Source organism: Mustela erminea, chromosome 2, assembly GCF_009829155.1.
Source record: "Mustela erminea isolate mMusErm1 chromosome 2, mMusErm1.Pri, whole genome shotgun sequence".
Classification (NCBI taxonomy): domain Eukaryota; kingdom Metazoa; phylum Chordata; class Mammalia; order Carnivora; family Mustelidae; genus Mustela; species Mustela erminea.
The window spans coordinates 93,517,784-93,538,715 of record NC_045615.1 but is presented as its reverse complement, the minus strand read 5'-3'; the positions used below and the strand labels follow the sequence as shown (position 1 = coordinate 93,538,715).

Genomic DNA, 20,932 nt, shown 5'->3' with positions numbered 1-20,932 from the left:
TTCCCTTTGTTAAAGAAGAGGCTGATTATAAAACAGGATATACAATGGTATCCTCATTTATATAAAATTTTAAAAGAATAATTTACATACACAGGTGAAGAAGGAACCTAGATGGAAGGTTATACATCAAAATGTTAATAGTGTTTCCCTTGAAATAAGAATTAGGGATGATTAAACAATTCTTTTTGTTTTTTGAATTTGTATCCTGAAAAATTAGTGAAGTTTTCTCCAAAATGGGAGAGCAGTTAAACTCTTCACTGTTGCCACCTGGTGGCTACCGCAGAGAGGTTTCTTACTTCTTTTTCTGTCACTTTAAGAAACAGTGCACACAACATCATAATTCTAAGTAGTAAAGAAACCTGCAGTATCACCTAGTTCTATCCATCATTTTAGAACTGAGGAAATAAAGCAAAAATTTGAAGCCACTTGTCTGAAGTCATGCTGCTGATGAAACTTATTATTAGTAACAAACATTTGTTGAACCAGTTTTCTAAGTACTTTAGAAAATGTACATTTAGAAAATGTACATGGATTATCTCATCGTATTCTCATAGGAATTCATGAGGTAGGTCCTGTTTTTACTCTCATTTATCCCCATTTAACATGTGAGGATCCTGAGGCTCAGAGAAAGTGAGTGAGTTGCACAGGGGGGCAGAGCCAGCCACGCTGGGGTTCACCTGCAGCTGCTCTACCCCAGTGCCTCTTCCTTCCGAGCTTTTGGTGACAGCTCTCAGCATAGCCCCAATGTCACATTCCTCATGGTTGAAAAGAAAGTATAAACATTTACTGAGAGGAATATGAGGAAACAAAGAATCTTCTATCAGAGATTTAGGACTATGGATAGGCTTTTTTTGGGTTCCCCTGTGCCAGTTTTATCCATGTTATGCTCCCTACTTAAATTTTTGATGACCAGAGCTTAGAGTTAACATCACTAGGTACACTTGTTCATGAACTATTCCCCTCTCTCTTTAGCTCTTGCCCAAATTCTCATGGAAAACAGTCTCCAGCTCTGCATCTATCTTTGTGCTCAAAACCAAATGGCATAAGTGCTAATAAGTGCAAAAATTGTACTCAGTGATAAATCTTTAAGAAATGAAATTGAAAGTCTGAAATAACTAGGGCCATTACCCTCTGAAGCCCTAAGAAAACCCAAAAAATCGTTCAGAATTGCTCCCCAAATGAATACACTTTGAATTATCATCTAAAGCTGCTTTTCCTTAAGTACCATCTTACTTGAAAATAAATTAAAATTTAAAATTAGTACAAGAATTATGAAAGTGTTTTTTTTTTCCTGCTTTTTATTTTTAGAGGACAGTGTGTGAAAAGACCTTAGGTGTTAGTCTCAAGTTAAAATTCACATATTAACTGTCACACATTAACTATGATTTAAGTAAATTATTAAATTTTTTAATTTAAAATTCTTACCTCTAAAATTAAGAATCCTAGCATCACCAAAGGTGGTAGAGGATTAAAAGAGATGACATAAAAAACTAGGACATACGGGGATCTAGCAGATAGACATTTTCTTCCCTTCTCCCTGCATTATGCACTCATCCAGATGTTCTTTGCACACTTGGGCTAGGATTTACTTGAAAGAATCATTTACATCTTAGCCAGTGTTCTATTTGAGGTGTTGGAGACTCTTTTTTATATGATATCCCTTTTTCAATCTATCAGCGAGTGCTGTGGGCTTCACTTTCAGAACAGATCCCAAAGTCAACTATTTCTTATCCCTCCATCACGACCCCCCTGGTCCAAGCCATCCTCATCTCTCATCTGACTGGTGCAGCAACTTCCCGACTATACTTCCTGCTTCCATTCTTCTCCCCACCCACCATCTACTCTATGCACGCAGACGGTATTCTTTCAAAAATTATATCATGTCACTTCTTTGCTCAAAATCTTACAAGAGATCCTCATCACCCTTACACGAAGACTCTGAAGTCCGTACCAAAAGCTACGAGACTTCCATGGTCTGGTTCCTGCCTACCATTCTTGTACCTCTCTCCTCCCCTTTCGTACCGTTGCTGTTTTTCCGCTCCTGCCAAGCACACTCCTTCCTCAGGGCCTTTTCATCTGTTGTTTGCTCTGCCTGGAATGCTCCTCCTACCTAGATCCATCATGCCTCGCTTTCTCATTCCTCACCTCAGAGAGGCTGAAACCTAGGCACTCTGTTTAAACAGATACCCTTCCAAAACTCTCTTTATATTTTCCTCCTAGCATTTACCATACCTTGGCATTATAAAACACACACACACACATATATATTTTCTGTATCTTGCCACCTGAAATGTAAGTTCTAAGAAGATGAGGACTTTTTTTTAATATATATATTGCTTACATCTAGAACAATGATTGGCATATACCAGGCATTCAAAAATATTTTTTGAATAAATCCATGAAAAAAACTTTTGACTTCCTGCCATCAAATTAGCACTTCTAGAGCCCTTCTTTCCCCTCTTCCTCCCTTTAAGTAGATGATTTTTTTTTTCCTCTCTGAATTTGTCTCCTGTATATTCAGCCTCCTTAATGATCTTGACTTAGCCTTTACATTCAAATCTCTAAGTGCATACATTTTTCCTAGCAGCCACAAGTCTCTCCCATTTTAAATAAAACTCAGAAGAAAAAAATCCTCTGTATTCATCTCTGGTCAGCTGCCAATCTCCCTTGCTTTTCAAAGTCAAACTTTCTGAAATATTTCTTTACTCTTTGCATTGCCTATCTTTCGTTCATAATAGTTTCTCCAAAAGTCCTTAGAAATAGCTCACTCCTGCTTTAATTTTCTTCCCTGAGCTTTTCTAAGACATACTTCTCTTACTGTTTTTCTCCCAGTTCCCTGCTACTCTTCTTGTCCCACCGTTAAATTCTGTGTATCTCGGGTTCTGATTTGGGTTTTTCTTATTCTACACATTCTCCCTTGGCAATCTTTCCCACCGAATCTGCCTACCCAGCCCACACCTCCCTCTGTTGGGCTCTCAATTTACATGGCCTAGTGCTTACTTGATCCTCACTTAGGTTTCCACAAGTGCCTTAAAATAAAGATGTCATCTTCCTTCTCCAAACTTATTTTTCTTCCATTGTTAACTTATTTTAGTGAATGGTACCATTGCTCTCAACCAGGCGTTCATGGATTCTATTCTTGGTTTCTCCTTCTCCTTCAACTTCCCACACTCCCAGTCCAGCCAATCATTAGATTCCATTAGTTTTATATTGGATCAAACTGTGCCCCCCAACAAAGATGTCCAAGTTCTGACCCCCTGGTACCTGTGAATGTGACCTTCTTTGCAGATAGGATCTTTACGGATGTGATTAAGTTAAGGATCTGAAGAAGAGATCATATGGCTGGTATCCTTATACAAGAAAGAAGAGGAGGAAGGAGAGGGAGAACTGAGACCCAAAAGCAGGAGAGAAGGCCCTATTCAGGCCCCTGAGAAGATGCAAGGAGCTACGGAAGTCATGTTGCCAAAGGCCAAAGAGCACTAAGGACTAAGGACTGCCGGCCCAGTCCAATCAACACCTTGATTTCAGACTTTTGGCCTCCAAAATTGTGAAAGAACAAATTTCTATTCTTATCACCAAGTTTGTGGTCATTTGTTATACAGTCCTAGGAAAACTAATGTATCTATCTATCTTTCTTTCTTTCTTTTTTTAAGATTTTATTTATTTATTTGACAGAGATCACAAGTAGGCAGAGAAGCAGGCAGCGGGGTGGGGGCAGGCTCCCTGCTGAGCAGAGAGCCCGACGTGGGGCTCAATCCCAGGACCCTGGGATCATGCCCTAAGCCGAAGGCAGAGGCTTTAACCCAGAGCCACCCAGGCGCCCCTAATGTATCTATCTTCTAAGACTCTTTTGAAATCCACCCATGTTTCTCCATCATCACTGCCCCTAACTCAGACCACAGTTAAAACAATCCTCTGTCTTGTCTCCCTGCTGCTAGTCTCGGCCCTTCTTCCTAAAATGCATGAAATTTACCATCCTATTCACCATTTGTGAGTGGTTTACCAATGACTCCTGGATTAAGACTAAATGCCTGGTATCATGGTTTACAGGACTTCTACTTTGGTTTCTGCTTATTCACGTAGCCTTATTTTTCACCTCCTTTCACACTTACCCTCAGTTTTATGCTCTAGGCACAGTAGTAATTTCTGATATATATGGGACATTTACTCTCTTCAGACACAGCTAAGCCTCACGGCAACCCTATAAGACAGGAACAAGCTTCTTTCAATGTCTCAGCCTTTTTTCATCTTGCTCTGGGACTTTACATATGCTGTCCTCCGCCTAAAATAATCCTGCTTCCTCTTTACCTGTTCTTTGCCCCTCTCATCTGGCTACTTCACACTTGAACTTTAGGTCTCAGCTTACACGGCATTCCCTCCATGAAGCATTCCTAGATCTTCCTAAATTGGGTTATGTGACCCACCCCAATTACTCATATTCTCATTACACTCTGAGCTTCCCTATCATAATATAAAAATATAATTATCTTACATTTATATTTTTTTAGTCCATCTGGGCTACTATAACAAAACATCACACCTGGGTGGGTTGTAAACAACAGACATTTATTTCTAACAGTTCTGGTTGGAAGTCTAATGTCAGGGTGCCAGTGGTGAGTGAGGACCCTCTTTGGGGTTGCAGACTTCTCATTGTTAATCTCACGTGGTAGAAAAGGTAAGCAAGCTCTCTCGAGGGCCCATTTTGTAAGAGCATTAACCCCATTCATGAGGGCTCTACTCTCATGAGTAACAACCTCCCAAAAGCCTCTCTTCCAAATTCTGTCCCCTTGGGGATTAGGATTGCAACATATGAACGCGGGTAGAACACATTCAGACCATTGCAACTGGCCTATATCTCACACTGTTTTATGCTTCCTGTGGACTGAGGCTGTACCTATTGCATAGCATTGTAACCTCACCCCAGAATTAAGCATCATGCCTGGGACATAAGAGATGCTCAATCAATGTATGTTGAATAAGCAAAAGAAACTTGAATCAAGGTTGCTAGTAGCATTATGTCTCTAACATCAGCTAGGATAGAAAGAGATGTATTCCCAGACTTGGTTGCCAACTGTTCCCATCTTCAGAATTGATGCCTCCTAGGCCTTTGGCTCAGGCCAGTCCTCAAACATCATTTCCAAGTATGGCCAGAGACCTGTAAGGTCCATTAATCCTCACTTCCCTATCATACTCAGCAATTCCTCAGTACAAGGCTCTCCAAGTGGCTATCCTCTCCCATTTTGCCCTACAATCCTCCTAAGCCCTAGCTCTTCTTGCTCTTTATCCTGGTATCCTCTGGAAATCCTGCGGATTCAAAACAAACTCACCTATTTTCTCATCCGTGCAACAAAATACTCCTATCTCTTGGCTTTAATGGCAAATTGCTTTCCCTTGAGAAGACTACCTTTTCTACTTCCACCTTGGTGTCCTACTGGATTGATTATTCTTTCAGAACCCTGGGATAGAATTCATCTGGTCCTTGAGGTTTCAATTTAGTTCTGACCATTTCCAAGTATTGGCTATTATATAATAGAAGAATTAGAGTTGTCTATAAGGAATTGACAACAGCAGTAAAGATATTCATATTCTGGAGAGATCCTACAACCATGAATTGTTTCAAAATTTCACTGAACCTAACCTCTGAAATTCAGCCTCTGAATTTCTCTCACAACGCCCAAATTCAAAATGAAAAACAAAACAAGTGGCACCTGTGGAGCCATGGAAACACCAAGTGTGCTGCTGATACTGCTCCTTAGCAAACATGAGGTTTCCTCCAGGTGGTAGGATCCTGGGCCCACGACATACAGCTACTACAAGTAGGGATGGAGTCTTATCAGTTAAGTATCTGACCTAGAACAGTACTCATATACTGATTTAATTTCTAATGGCCCATGATATGCTTGACTTTGTGGCAAATTCTAAAAAGCATTAGCATTTTCTTTTATGACTTACCTAATTTCTAACCTTACATGAACAGTTACGACTTTCCAGCTATTAAGCTCCAGGAGGGAAGTTCCTATAGTCCAAAATACAGATTGAAATGACTGGTGATCTTTTTTTTTTTTTTTTAAAGATTTTATTTATTTGCCAGAGAGAGAGAGAGAGCACACAAGCAGGCAGAGGTGGAGAGAGAAGCAGGCTCCCTGCCGAGCAAGGAGCCCAATGCGGGACTTGATCCCAGGACCCTGGGATCATGACCTGAGCCAAAGGCAGCAGCTTAATTGACTGAGCCACACAGGCGTCCCGACTGGTGATCTTTTCTGAGCACTTTCTGGTTGCTTATGTTGGCTCACTGAGCCATCTTCTGAACTATGACTTGTTTAAAGTGGAGTAGTCACCCTGTATGATGACCTTTCTTATGGTAAGTTAATATAAGCTGGCAGTCTAATTTATTCAGATGTTTGTGTGAACTAGTCTCACCAAGCTTTATTACCAGTAGATAAACTTGTAAAACAGAGTTCCTGAACCTGTGCTTTAGCCACATATCAGGCCCAACCCTGTTGTCTAACATATTATTACTGGAAGCAATCCATTAGCTGGTCATACACAAAATCGTAACAATGTCAAGTAATATGGAAACACAATTCTTTTTGATATCTTACAGGCTGATTTTGATGATAGAAATTATCTACCTTCTGCTAATCAAATTAAGGGCACACATGAAGTTTATAATACATTTCCAGGTGAGATAAAAGTCATTCACTTAATAAATATTCAGTGAGCATTTCCTTTGTGCAAGGACTTACGGTCAGGATAGTAAAGTATATAAGAAAAATACAAGGTGCCAGGTACAAAACCCAGTTTGGTAGCAAAGTTCTCAATAAATAAAAATGCCAAGTAAATCGAGAACTAAATACAAACTTGAGCTGTTGCAATCAGATGTTTTCATGTGAGCAGTAGTTGAATTTCCAGGAAGGGAGCATCACTGTGGCTTAAAATGTTGAGGGATGCTTCACAAAGAAAGTGAAAAATACGTTTCTGAGCTTTGGAAAGGAATGGGAACTGCCAGGCTTTCTTTTTTGCTAAAGTATTACAATTAGAAACCAAGAATATAGGATCTATCTGTACTTACCTTATACTCCAGTTAAAATATTATACTTCAGATTGAAGAGTAACTCCTCCCAGGTAAAATTAAGGAAAACATTACCATTACTGAAAACTATTATAAACACAAATTCTAATGTTAGATTTTGCTATTAGACGTCATCTCTTAGCAAAATTAGTTTCCACAAAATGGTGGGAATCAAAGCCAAGGAACAAGTTGAAGAAATGGGAGATGAGGACATAGACTTCAAGAGAATCACTCTTTCAAAATGTTTTGGAGGTAAGATGGAAAGGAGAGATAGAGGGCAAAAACCAGAAAGAAATAAGCATTAAAAAGAGAGGGGTCATGGGGCGCTTGGGTGGCTCAGTGGGTTAAGGCCTCTGCCTTTGGCTCAGGTCATGATCTCAGGGTCCTGGGATCGAGCCCCACGTCGGGCTCTCTGCTCAGCAGGGAGCCTGCTCCCCGCCCCTCCGCCTGCTTCTCTGCCTACTTGTGATCTCTGGCTGTCAAATAAATAAAATCTTTTTTAAAAAATTCCTTTAAAAAAAAAAAAGAGAGAGAGAGGAGTCACGATATTTGAGAGATCTGAGCATGATGACAATTTGAATGAAAAGGAGCTTGTAGAGAAGGGGAAAGAAAATTGGAGCCAGGTCCCAAAGGAGACCAAAAAGATGGCCCTTGAAAAAAATACCTTTTCTCAGAAATCAAGGGAGTAGGGGAACGGTTACAAATAAATTTATAGCTGTGAAAGGAAAGGTTTTTTACTATATGGCCTTATTATTTTTTGTGAAGTAGGAAGTAATAGTTGATGTTATTGTGAAGTATGAAGGAGTGAAAAGGGGGTTTAAAGAGAATGGAGACACTGTGAAATAGAAGACAAAGGCATTAATGGTGGTGTTAACTACCAAAATGAGTTTGGAAATCGTAAGAGTATAGTGGTTTTATGATTGATTCTAGTATCTTAGCTGAATGGCTTATAGGGCCAGATATTACAGGACCGATCCAGAATTGTGAGTTGGATGTCAGATCGAGGAGAAAGACAAGGAGGAAGGGACTCGAGGGTATTGATGCCAGGCATAATATAGCATTGTTCTAGAAATGTGCTTTGGGAGAAAGATACCAGGAAAGGAAAAATATGGAAGGGGATGGAAAGCAGTGGTGATAGAGCAGGTCATGTGACCAATTAAAAGATCAAGGCCAGATATGGAAGAAGTGCGACCAAGAATAAATCTCATCTCTTGATGAGATTCTGATCAGGCATACTGGGGATAATATGGATGGGAGAAGGGTACTGAAATCACTCAGAACTATTCTATAACAAAGTAGGGAATATGGCCAAGGGAATGGGTTGACGTGGCCTGGGAACTGTGATATTTGGGTATTGGACAGATCATCCACTTGAATGCTGAAATCTCCTAGAAAATGATTTTAAAAATTGAGATTTGAAGGGCTAACATGATCCAGGTACAAAGACAAGAAAGCCTGGCAATGTCTGATTAATACATCTATAACCTATAGCTCTTGACCACGCTACTGCCGGTATCCTACACACTAGTGTAGTTTCTTTTGCAGGACACTGTGTTTCAATTGAGGCATAAAGGGATGGTAGTTCTAATTTATGGAATTGGTAAATGAACTTAAACATTTATCTTCACCATCTTAAAAATGGTGATCACTGCAAAGGAAATCCAAATGCCAGCGTAACAGGGGCTTATGGGAGAAAAAAAGAGAAGTCTGAAACATAAAGCACTATCAGCATTAAGTATGTGGTATGTATCAAAAGGGATAAATAGCCTGGGTGGCTCAGTGGGTTAGGTCTCTGCCTTTGGCTCAGGTCATAATCTCAGGGTCCTGGGATCGACCCCTGCATCAGGCTCTCTGCTCAACAGGGAGTCTACTTCCCCCTCTCTCTGTCTGCCTCTCTGCCTACTGATTTCTCTCTCTCTGTCAAATAAATAAATAAAATCTTTAAAAAGCGGGGGGTAGGGGGGAGGATAAACAGATACTGTATAAAAATGCATACTTAAGAAAATATCCATATCTCATTTCAACAATTTTTTCTTCTAAGGGACTTCTCAATAGCACAAGACATTTAACTTCACTAATAGCTCTATGGGCAAAACAGCAGGATCCAGGAACACACCATACAGTTTGTTTGCCTCGAAACAAAAAACCTGGGTTCAACATCTACAGGTCTAACATCTACAGGTCTGCAACCTGAATACCTAATGCACCACTCGTACTACTATTAGCTGAGTTCCCGTAGCAAATCATTTAACATCTCTGAGATGTTCTGTAATGATTATACCTACATATGAGTAATTACAAAGGGTAATAAATTTAGATATTATGGGAGCCAATTTTCCTCCTGAAAAATTGTGTCACATATCCTGGTGATCTTCCCTTCATTTTCTCATTCTTGGTACATCAATAAAAATATCAAAGCAAAATTTGGGGCACCTGGGTGGCTTAGTCAGCTAACCATCTGTTGATTTCAGCTCAGGTCATGATCTCGGGGTTGTGAGATCAAGCCCCATGTCAGACTCTGTGCTGAGCATGGAGCCTGTTTAAAATTCTCTTCCCCTTTCCTTTCGCCCCTCCCCCCTAAAAAGGAAATTTTGTTTCAATTGTAGGGGCATTTTTATCTATCTATTTTTTTAGTGGGGTATAACAAATAAAATTATTTTTTAAAAAATCAATAAAATTTATTTAACTTCAAGAAAGTATCTTATATAGACCCAAAATTAACAAGGACATCAAATCTTAACGTTTTACCACATTGAAGAATATTTTTTAAGAAACAGAAAGTATAGACTACCTATGTGTCTTTGCCTCCTATAAAGAGAACCTTGGTCCTGAATTTTGGGTTTATAATTCCCAAACCTGTTTTTAAAGCTTTACTTTTTTTTTTTTTTTTTTTTAAGATTTTATCTTTAGGGGCGTCTGGGTAGCTCAGTGGGTTAAAGCCTCTGCCTTCGGCTCAGGTCATGATCTCAGGGTCCTGGGATAGAGCCCGTCAACAGGCTCTCTGCTCAGCAGGGAGCCTGCTCCCCCCATTCCCCGCCGTCCTCTGCCTCCTTGTGATCTCTGTCAAATAAATAAATATAATCTTTAAAAAAAAAACTTTATCATTAAGTAATCTCTATAACCAATGTGAGGCTTGAACTCACAACCCCAAGATCAAGAGTCACATATATCCCACTGAATGAGGCTGCCAGGCACCCCTTTAAAACTTTACTTTAAATGAATATATCCAAAAATCACACAGTATTGTCTTACATTAATAAATATACATACAAGAAATATAATACGCCATGAACTTGCTCTTTTTTTTTTTTTAATCACCACTGTTTTGGAGGGTAACTGATTCACTTAATGCTGGCTTACTCATTTTAACTAGACAGCATTCCATTAAATGAAAATATAGCACAACTTACTCATTCTTATGTTACAGACACTTTATTTCCAAACTTCATTATTATAAACAATACTGTGATGAACATTCTTCCATGTCTCTCTGGCAAATATGTAGGAATATTTACAGGGCATATATATGCGTGTATGTATATCCTAGTGGAATTGCTGGTTCATATGCACACATTTAATTTTAGTAAATGAATATTGCCAAATTGCCCTCATAATGACTATCAATTTATACTACCGAAGACAGTACCTGAGAGTTCTATGTTGTTTTTCAACATCCCCGCCAACATCTGATATTTAGACCTCTAAAATATTACCATCTTGACTAACACAAATTTTAGTAACTTGATTCTGACCCTATTGATCCTAATTGTTGCAGAACTTTGATTTCCCAACATTATTATCTTCTACTCCTAACTTTCTATTATTTCTTGGTCTCTTTTGTTAGTTTCTTTTCCTCTACCCACTTCTCTTGGCATTGCAGGTCATCATCTTTGTTTATTCTCTTTTGAGTAGTCTTGTCCAGCTTACACTACTCACAGCTAATTCCTCAAATCTACAAGTCACCTCTCTTCTAAACTTCAGACCCATATGCCTAGCTGCCTACTAATCTTATGGGACTTACATGTCGTATAAACAAGTAAAACTCATTCTGAAAAGACCTCTCTTTCCCCCTCAATTTCTTCTTCCCAACTCTTACTGCTTAATGATACTCTCAAAGACAAAGTGTTTCATGTCCAAACGCTGGACATCATTAACTTTTACTTCTCCATCCACTGCCCTCTCCCCTCCAACAAGTCAACTGATTTTTTTTTTTTTTTTTAAGATTTTATTTATTTGAAGAGAGAGGAGAGAGACTGGGAGAACAAATGGGAGGAGGGGCAGACTTACTGCAGAGCACGGAGCCGGACTCTGGGATCAAGACCTGAGCCAATGGCAGATGTTTAACCAACTGAATCACCCAGGTGACCTGTAAGTCCCACCTTTTTAACATCTCTTGTACCTTGCTCTCCTCCCCATACTTAACTGTTGTTGTCCTTACCACTTTTTGCCAGAGGTTATACTGATCAGAAACAAGCACTTTGGAGTTAGACACACCTGGGCTTGAATGCAGATTTTTATCACTTACAAACTGTGTGACCATGAGCAAATTATAATCAAGCTTTCTGCTAAATAGGAACAGTATCTATATCGTGTGTTCTCTTCAAGGATTAAATGAGCTAACAAATGCAAAGTGCTCCCTACATTGCTCAGCACACAGTAAGAACTCAGTGATAGCTATTCTTCATTAGCTCAACTTGAGTGTTGTGATTAGCTTTGGCATCTCCAATCTTTCTCCCCGCCCTCATGATCACAATGTAAGCAGAATTCTCTCATTTACCCTTCCCTCTTTCTTCAATAACTTTCCTTTGTTTAGACAAAGCCAAATCAAGCCAAATCATCTAACACACTTTAATCTGAGCCCCAGCCTCATTTCCTAGATTCTATTCTCACTAGTTTACATAGTCCCTGAATACATGTTTCATGTATCTGTGCCTTTAGGTATATGCTACCTACTGTATGTCTAGGAAACTGGTCTTTATCTTTCCAAGTTCTAGGGAATATTATGTCAAGCTTTTCCTAGCCCATTCAAAAAGAAATGAGTACTGATTCCAGTGGCTTATAAATTGCTGCTGCACTCATTTCTTGATTTGTCTGTCTCCTTTACTAGCCTGTAAAAAATGTGAGAGCAAGGCCTAGATCATCTATTTCCAATATGAAGCACAATACCTGGGGGTAGTAGGCATTCATTAACTACTGGATAGACACTGGAAGGACACTGGAACTGGCCTAATTCCACACCTTCTAAATAACTTTAAACTGCAGAAATCTGTCAAGTTCGCTAACACCAGTAAACGTTTCCAAGAATGTCAAAATGATCACTGAAGGATGTAGGTATTACAGGTGGGTTTTTCTACTGTGAGAAAAGACAAACAATGTAAAGTTCTCATGTGAAGTAAAATACTTCATTTTACTATGAAGTAAAATAAAAAACTGAACCGTCAGTATCCAGATAAAGATTATAAACTATTTCCTGAATATGCTGGCCCAATGTACTACAGTCAACAAATAAGGATAACTAAGTCAAATACAGAAAAGAACATCCTTTTGCAAATAACAGTATTTATAATGAATGCTTAGTATGTGTCAGGTCAGGCTTTGTGCTAATCATTTTCTATACAGGATATATGTTACTTAATCCTTCCAACAACTATGAACTAGAAATTCTTATTATCTTGCCTAAGGGAACTGAACCAGGAGTTAAACCTAGTTCTGTCTCACCTAAAAGCTTATGTTCTCAACTACATCACACTATTGTACCAAGCCACAAAGTGGGCATTTAGTCACAAGGATCAGAGAAAAGTAAGTAACACATAAGGCCAGGCTTCTATGTAAAAAGACTAAAACAATTTAGATTTTCTAGTTTGCAAAGGTGAGGGAAGATCATCCACTTCTAGGAACTCAAGAATGGTGACAAACAGTATTAAAACAAGACTCGTTTATCAAATCCTTTAACCAGCCAAGAACAAGCTAGACAGAATTGAGGCTTGTCTATAAAACAGTTCCTATTTTACTAAAAAAAAAAACAAAACCCACACTAGATTGGATAGTTTTGGGTTACCTATCCAGAATGTTATTTCAACAGATCTTAGTTTGATATAGGACTGCATGTTACGTAAATCTCCTTTCCAGGTTCTACACTAACAGGCCAACACTTAGCTTTGAATTCTGTCTTTCTAAGAATCATGGTTCCTTTCACATCTGATCTGTAACAGTAATCCACTCGTTTATATAAAATGTCATTTAGGGAGAAGAAACACATGTATTTGATTGGGGGTTAGGTATGCATGGATTTCCAGGGAGTACTATCTAGCACCCATTCTTATTTAAAAGTCCATGCTCTGCTTTGGTACTCATCCACTCAAAAATTCAAGTATCTATCTATCCATGGCAATTATGTTTTAAAACTTGCTTCAATGAAGACAAGTTACCATGACATCCAATAAAACTATTAAGTGATTTTTTTTTCTTTGAATACCAGCATCTCTGGTAGTACAGTGGCAGCATGATTTAAGTAGGGAAAAGTCTGTCATAGACTTTGAAGAGTCTTGAGAGAAGCTTGACAAAGGTCTTGACAGAAAATTCAAACCTAAGTTCTTTCCCTTAATGTTAAGATGGGGGAAAGTTCATCTTTTTGCACTTATATAGTTGCTTCCTTCTTCAAGCTAAGGAAAAAACTCAGTACTATAAAATATTTTAAATTTCAAAGACAGTGGTCCTCAACGTTGGCTACACCTTAAAATCACTGTGGGGTATGAGGGAAAGGAGACGACGACCCATGCCCAGGCCTGACTCCAGATCATTCAAATCAGAATCTCTGCAGGTAGGCCCAGGTACTGAGGGTTGTCTTTTTTTAAAATAGTGCCCCTAAGACTTTAATAAACAGGGTTAAATTTATGACATAAAAAGATTCAATTGCCTACCTTAATTAAGATCAGCTGTGGACCACAACTTCTCCTTGTGATGAACACTGGCTGTAGGTCATGTGACTACAGCTAACCACTGCAGACCCTACCCCAGTGTCTCCTTACTTGTAATGACTAAAAAGTAGAGACAGTAGGCTATAGACAACAGAGCTCTCTACGTAGGTGGTTGGTGTGTGTGTTACCAATCCCTTTAAAATGTTGGAAAGATGAAAAGCAACTACTGAATGACAATCTCTGTAGTGACTTAATTCCACGGGATGAGATGTTACCTGGGTGGCTGGTTGCTAAAGACATGAAGGATGAGTAGATTCACTGCTAACTTATGCGACAATGAACAGGCAACTGAAAAAGTTAGAGGATGGTCCTCCAGTCATCTGCTTCCTACAAGGCCAGTCACAACCATTCCATTGACAAACTACAGGAAAGAAACAAAAATTAGATGTGAGAAATGTACTTAGAATAAGTAAAATATAATGATCTGTGGTATTTTGAGGAAATTCCCAAAGACCAAGAGAGAAGCACAAGATGAATGGGAATACCCTAAATCAGATCTAAGCAAATTATGCTTAACAGTAAAAAATGCCAGCTGAATTCGTTTCTGAATACTTCTACTACTGTTACTAATGCATAGTAAATTTTATTAGAAGTGAACGAAGGGAAGAATCAGCAGTTTGTATATCCATAGTTCAAAACTTCAAATATAAGATATGGGAAATGTTTATTTTTTACTTCTTTAAATGGCTCCTTTTTCATTTTTAAAGATATCAAACAGTAGTCTGACTACTAGCAGGCAAGTAAGTAGTTTGAAAGAAAGAAAAAAAGTGGTAGCTAATTTAATTACTCATTATTAATGAAGAAACACCAGAGTTCTGGAAAAACACTTTAGAAAACCCAGCACCTATCTCAGTTGTGATGAAGCATCAAGCATTAAGCAATGGACCTGGTAAACTTGCAGATTAAACAAGTGGCTAGTTCATAAAAGCCCTTTAGGAAACTATAGTAGACTGGAAAGATAACACAGAATGGTGTGGAGAAAGGCTTCTTGTTTGTTAAGACAATGCACAACTAGATATAGAAGGCAAATGTAATTATTAGCTGAAAGCAAGCAAGGGGACCCAAATCATATTCCCCAAATCTCTTTGCTCGTATGTTGTTTCTAAAGGAGAGGATAATTTGAACTTACTGAGACCAAGCTGATTTAGCAACAGCAGAATATACATCACAGGAAAATTTTCATCACATATTCAGGCTCAAGATCACTATTTTTTAGTTAAGAATTGTACCACCTGTGTGAAATAATACAGACTGTTAAAAAAGACACAAGGCCCAATATAAAAAATACAAGAACTACATTACAGTCTTTGTTAGACTGCCAAGTACCAACTTTCCTTTTGTTTTACAAGCCACCTTAAAACAGTCCATATTGTTTTTGGCATCTAGCACTCTAGGAAGAGCACTGAACATTAGTATTGCAAGCTTGACTATCACTGACAATTTAGTAAAAATTCTGATATAAAGAGTACCAATTTTTTCTTCTGGCTACAGTCCCAAGATGGTGTCATTTCAAAGGCAATTGGATAAACTGAGGCTACAAACCGTGAAGACCCACTTTCTACCACATACTGCTCCCTTTCTTCCTGCCCACCTTTATGTCATCATAAAAGGAGTAGAACTTGATGGAGGTAGTAGCAGTGTTAACTCAGCTGTATAACCTACAGTATATAAGATACTCTTCTGCTTTACTGAAATGAGCATTTTCTCCCAAACCTTCTGCACACTACCAATATTTTTAACATCCACCCTGTAGGCTGCATACTAAAAAAGGTGAAAGTGCAATTCAATAAAGAACAATGGCCTTTTCCAAAAATGTTTTATTGCTGTAAGTAGTGAGATTTCTTAATCATCAAAATTGGAACAAAACCTAAGGTTTTGTTATGGGGCAATACAGCCATTTCATGTGACTTTGTTTTTAATTTAGTTTCAGCAGTAGATTCAACAAAGTTTAGATGGTAGCTGGATGGCATCAAGAAAGCTTGCCTAGAACTTCAAGTGGAGCATGAGCTAGAACATGAAGACTACCTTCCATCTGACAGGTCAGTCTTTCTTAGAACTCATAGAGTTATTTCAAAATTTAAGGCTCATAGTTACTAAGTATACACGTTATCTGGTAAGAAAATTTAACACTTCACTTTTTACCTTTTCCCAAACAGACTCTACACATGGCAACTGGAATATTCCTAGAAATTGTGCAGGAGAGAGACTTCCCTGAATTTATCACCACCCACCTGAAACTAGACCACAATTTCTGGCCTCCTCTTACAATCACAGCTTTAATTTCACAGCTCTAACAGCAACACACCATGGAGTACAAACATCACTGGAAAACAAGGGCCTGATAAAACCCACAGAAAAGCTATTCCCTAATATTGGGACTACTTTTAGCCATACTATTATAGATCACACTTTGTGCATAATAAATATAGAAAAATGTTGAAAATGTAGGACTCAACCATCTAATTAAAGCTGAGTAAACTAACCTAGTCGGAATTTAATTTTTAAATGAGAAATGACAAGAGTAGTAAATATAAAGAAAAACAAAAATAACTTTACTTTCCTATGTTAATACAGGTCAAGGGACCCTTTCTTCTGAAAAGGGTTGATAACACCAGTTCTCAGCAATAAACATAAGGCACTTGTTTAGAATACAACATCACTGCATTCCCCCCACCCCACACTTGTTTTTCTAACCCTGTTTTCCCCCACAGTATCATTTGGAATTAATAGAGTGAATGAGGCAAATGTGAGATGATCCAGTTGATACTACTCAGAGCAAGACAGTACAGTACAATGCTTTAGGGTTGCTGTCTGGACATAAAATGAACCCTGTCAAGATCTTCTGACACCAGACAATGTATCCACTATCAAGTAAACCTGAAAGAAAATAAAATATTTATTCAATAGTTCCAGTAAAATTGGGTTGGAGTACAATATACATGTTAGGAATTTAGCTCCTCACGGGTGGCATCTGCATCAAGAAGAGTTCTGAGTATTTATGAATTTTCATTCTAAGACAATCTACATCATTTGAACATTATCAAGACAAATATATGAATTTCATTTCAATATACAGTAGAGTTTAAACATAATTCACACATATACCCCCTATTATATGGCTGGTGCCTCCTCCCAACACCTCAATAGTGGCAGAGGTAGCACTAGTGTTCTTTCCCAACAATAAGAACTTCAGTTGCCACTCATAGGAGAAGTTGAAAAAAAGTTTGTTTGTTTGTTTGTTTTTTGCCATCTGTTAAGATGTTCCTGAGACAGGGCCAGTTAAGAAAACATAACAAAGCACTGGAGTTCAGTTTGTACTTCTCTTTACATCACTAATTCGTTAGACTGGGACGCGGAATGCAGGTCACGTACTATGAAAGGTTGAGTTTAGCACAACTGTTCAGTCAGTAGGAGCAGAAGGTCTCCTGAAAATTCCCTTTAGAATATACGTCTTATAAACTTAAAGTACCACAAAAAGGTCAATTATATATACAATTGAGTCACTTAATTTGCTCGGATCTTGCAAACGCTATAAGAATATTGAGCCTGAGGCCAGTTCTCAGTATATAAGTTTAACATTTTAAGGCTCGTTTTCTCCATCAAAATTGCAGTATTCAGTTTTCCTCTCAAATGACGAGTTAGGAATTACATTCATAGTACCTGCCACCATCCTAGCCCTCGATGAAATCTTAATGCAGGAGAGGCACTACACCTGCATTACGGAGTTCCCCTGACATTGGCACTTGGCCCATCCTAAACGCTCCCATCAGCACTAGTTGTACAGCACGTTACATTGCCTCTGGCTTGCACCTCTGTTTCCACCTGTGTATTTTCACAGAAGCCCAACACAGATTAGTTGAAATATTCACACAACTGTTTTTCAAAACAATTTATTGCATCATATTTGGTACCTTATGTTTGACAACAAAAAGGAAATTACATCTGTAACTGCAGGAAAAAGAAGCTGGTCTGTTATTGAAAAAAAAATCTTGGGCCCTTTAAAAATTACAAAGTCTTGGGCTTGCCTGAAACGACTGAGCAAGAAATATATTCTTAGAAATGTAGGGCTTCAAGTATTACAAACCTGTGACACTGTGGAAAAATTCCAGAGGTATCTAAACTGCAGCACTTTTTTTCTGCATATCGTGAACAAGGCCTGCTGAGGTTTTAAACTATTAGTCTCTTGATCAGTCATAGAATGGTAGTCAGGAGTTCTGCTCTTTAACTTCAAGCCACGGTAGATTTTCTTTTTTCACTCTTGGGTGAAAAAATTCATGCGTGCTAATTAGTTGGTGCCACATCACAGTGCATTTGGTTCTTGCATTACAGTTTTAACAAGTTTGGCCAAAACAATGCTGAAAGGTTTGCATTGCTATTTTAGTTCTTCAAGTTTTAGTTAAAATTGAGATTGTTCCAACTGGTTCCTTCAGTTAAAAACTGTGGTACAAGAACACCAAACTGATCATGTACAGTGAATTTTGGAAACACAACAAGCGTATTGAACACCCTCTAGGTTTCTTATAGTTCTGCTTGGTATCTATATGTCCCAGCTTCTACAACATCAAGCATCTGTTGTAGGTTTCTCTGTAAATAGTGATTCACATTGCATACTTCCTATGGTCAGAATCAACCCCGTAACAAAATCAGTCAGATGCTAAAGCCCCAACAACTCTTTGTGCTCAGTGAAAGAATCCAGTGCTAAAACAGCGTTTTTGCTGTCTGAGATATAGTAAAATCTCACAAGACAAATTTTAAAGTAATATTTCTGCCACACACCTGCTTTGTTAGCTGTAACAGCCTCCAGATTTTATATAAATTAGTTAAAAAACATGGGTGGGTAGGTAGGAATAGAATAAGGTATCTTCTTTTAATCCCTCAATTTTAGCAGCTTTTAATTTTTTAAGAAACTGAACCTATATCCTGTAATATGTTAGATATTTTATATATACTTTTTCAGCAGGATAAAAAAAACGTAAAACACTATTTGAAGGCAAGAACATTTACTCTTCTCATTCTGTGTAAGTTAGAGCAATGCAGCAGGTGCGTGACAAAAATATTATACACTAGATATGGTCCAAAGTCATTCCAATTGCTTGTTTAATGATGTTCAAATTTCATTGGCCAGTTCTTCAGTTTCTGCAGAACTATCTCCATTAACTGTGATCTTCATATCCTCTTCATATCCAGGAGGCATGAAAGCCAAAGCATAGGGGAAAAGCTTATGACAATTTGCTCTATAAACTTCAGCAGCTTCTTTACAGTCTCCTAGGCTACCATCACACAAGGCTTCTAATACCTCCATACAAGTCTAAAGAAAGAGAAAAGGTCATGTTATAACTTGTCAAAGAAGAAGTTTGTACTGTGAATTCATTAGACATTTCATTATCCACAGATTTTCTGTGGATACACACATATTTAAGATACACAAAAGCATTTCACTTGCACATATATATCCCGTAAGAATTAGTTTCTTTGGAATTGCAGGGTTTACACAAAAGGATGAATTTTGTTGGGCAAGCGAAGTGTGTAGAGTGCTGCATTTAAAGACCCACTCATTCTGAGCAAGTACTCAAACCCAGGTGGAAACCCTGCCTCAGCCCAGGCTGGCCCTGTATATAAATGCAAAAATTTCTATGGTAACGTCAGTTACTTACACCTTTCACAGTTTTGTTTTGTTTTTTAAGAGGCTTAGAGATAGTTGACAATATTAAACATTGTTTTTCACCCTTGTATTCAAATTGTAGGTTTTCCCACTAACGAAGCAGGAAAGGAAGTCTCAAACCAAAGGGCACATACACAAGAAAAATTTGTTCATATAAACTGACAACCGTTTCAACCAAACCCCTTAGTGTATTTTCTTATATTTTAAAATATCTTATATGATGACCTGCATTTCCTATGTTTTATCTTTTCACCTGAAAAAAAATTATGTAGTTTGCAGATATACAGTATCCAACAACTTTGCCACTCTAGAAATGTTCTAATCTAAATGATGTATTAAAATATTAGCAATCAACAAGTCAAATGTTTCTTGAAGGTATTTACTTCATTTGCCATTAAAGCAATACTTCAAATGCTTATTTTGTCTGGCTAATTATCACAGGAAGTAACACTATGTCCTTTGTTTTTAGTGTGAACTAGAATCTGTATTTTGCAAGACATCCATGTATCTTTTACTCTATTTAATTTTATGTCACATTACAAGTTATGAAATGAGTGTTTTAATTTGACCCCTGGCATATGCATCTTCAGTATGCCAGAATCTTCACCCAGGGGGCGCCTGGGTGGTTCAGTCAGTTAAGCGAATGACTCTTGGTTTCAGCTCAGGTAGTGATCTTGGGTGGTACTAGACACCCCTGCATGGGGATCATTCAGAGTCTGCTTAAGATTGTCTTCTTCCGGGATGCCTGGGTGGCTCAGTGGGTTAAAGCCTCTGCCTTCAGCTCAGGTCATGATCCCAGGGTTCTGGGATCGAGCCCCGCATCGGGCTCTCTGCTCTGCAGGGAGCCTGCTTCCTCCTCTCTTTATGCCTGCCTCTCTGCCTACTTGTGATCTCTGTCTGTCAAACAAATAAATAAAATATTTAAAAAAAAAAAAAAAAAAAGATTGTCTTTTTCCTCTGTCCCTCCCAACTCCTGTGTGCATGCATGTGCACTCTCTCAGTAAATAAATCTTAAAAAAGAGCCTCAAAGGGGCACCTGCGTGGCTCAGTGGGTTAAAGCCTCTGCCTTCGACTCAGGTCATGATCCCAGGGTCCTGGGATCAAGCCCCACATGGTGCTCTCTGCTCGGCAGGGAGCCTGCTTCCCTTCCTCTCTGCCTACTTGTGATCTCTCTCTCTCTCTCTCTCTCTGTCAAATAAATAAATAAATAAATAACCTCAC

The 20,932-nt window shown here is 38.4% G+C and overlaps 1 protein-coding gene and 1 long non-coding RNA gene across 3 annotated transcripts in view; one reads left to right on the top strand and one right to left on the bottom strand.

Moving 5' to 3' along the window:
• The first annotated feature begins 15,517 nt into the window (after window positions 1-15,517).
• On the top strand, window positions 15,518-16,531 carry LOC116584736. The gene is made up of 3 exons (XR_004283308.1): window positions 15,518-15,819; window positions 15,974-16,088; window positions 16,206-16,531. It is a non-coding gene; the product is annotated as an uncharacterized LOC116584736 (long non-coding RNA).
• A 390-nt stretch (window positions 16,532-16,921) lies between these two features.
• NAA15 (N-alpha-acetyltransferase 15, NatA auxiliary subunit) overlaps window positions 16,922-20,932 on the bottom strand; it is an 83,383-nt gene continuing 79,372 nt past the window's right edge. For both annotated transcript variants that reach the window (XM_032333444.1, XM_032333445.1), the window contains exon 20: window positions 16,922-19,357. In XM_032333444.1, the coding sequence (XP_032189335.1) occupies window positions 19,157-19,357 (201 nt within the window). In that variant the 3' untranslated portion in view covers window positions 16,922-19,156. The remainder of the gene's footprint in view (window positions 19,358-20,932) is intronic.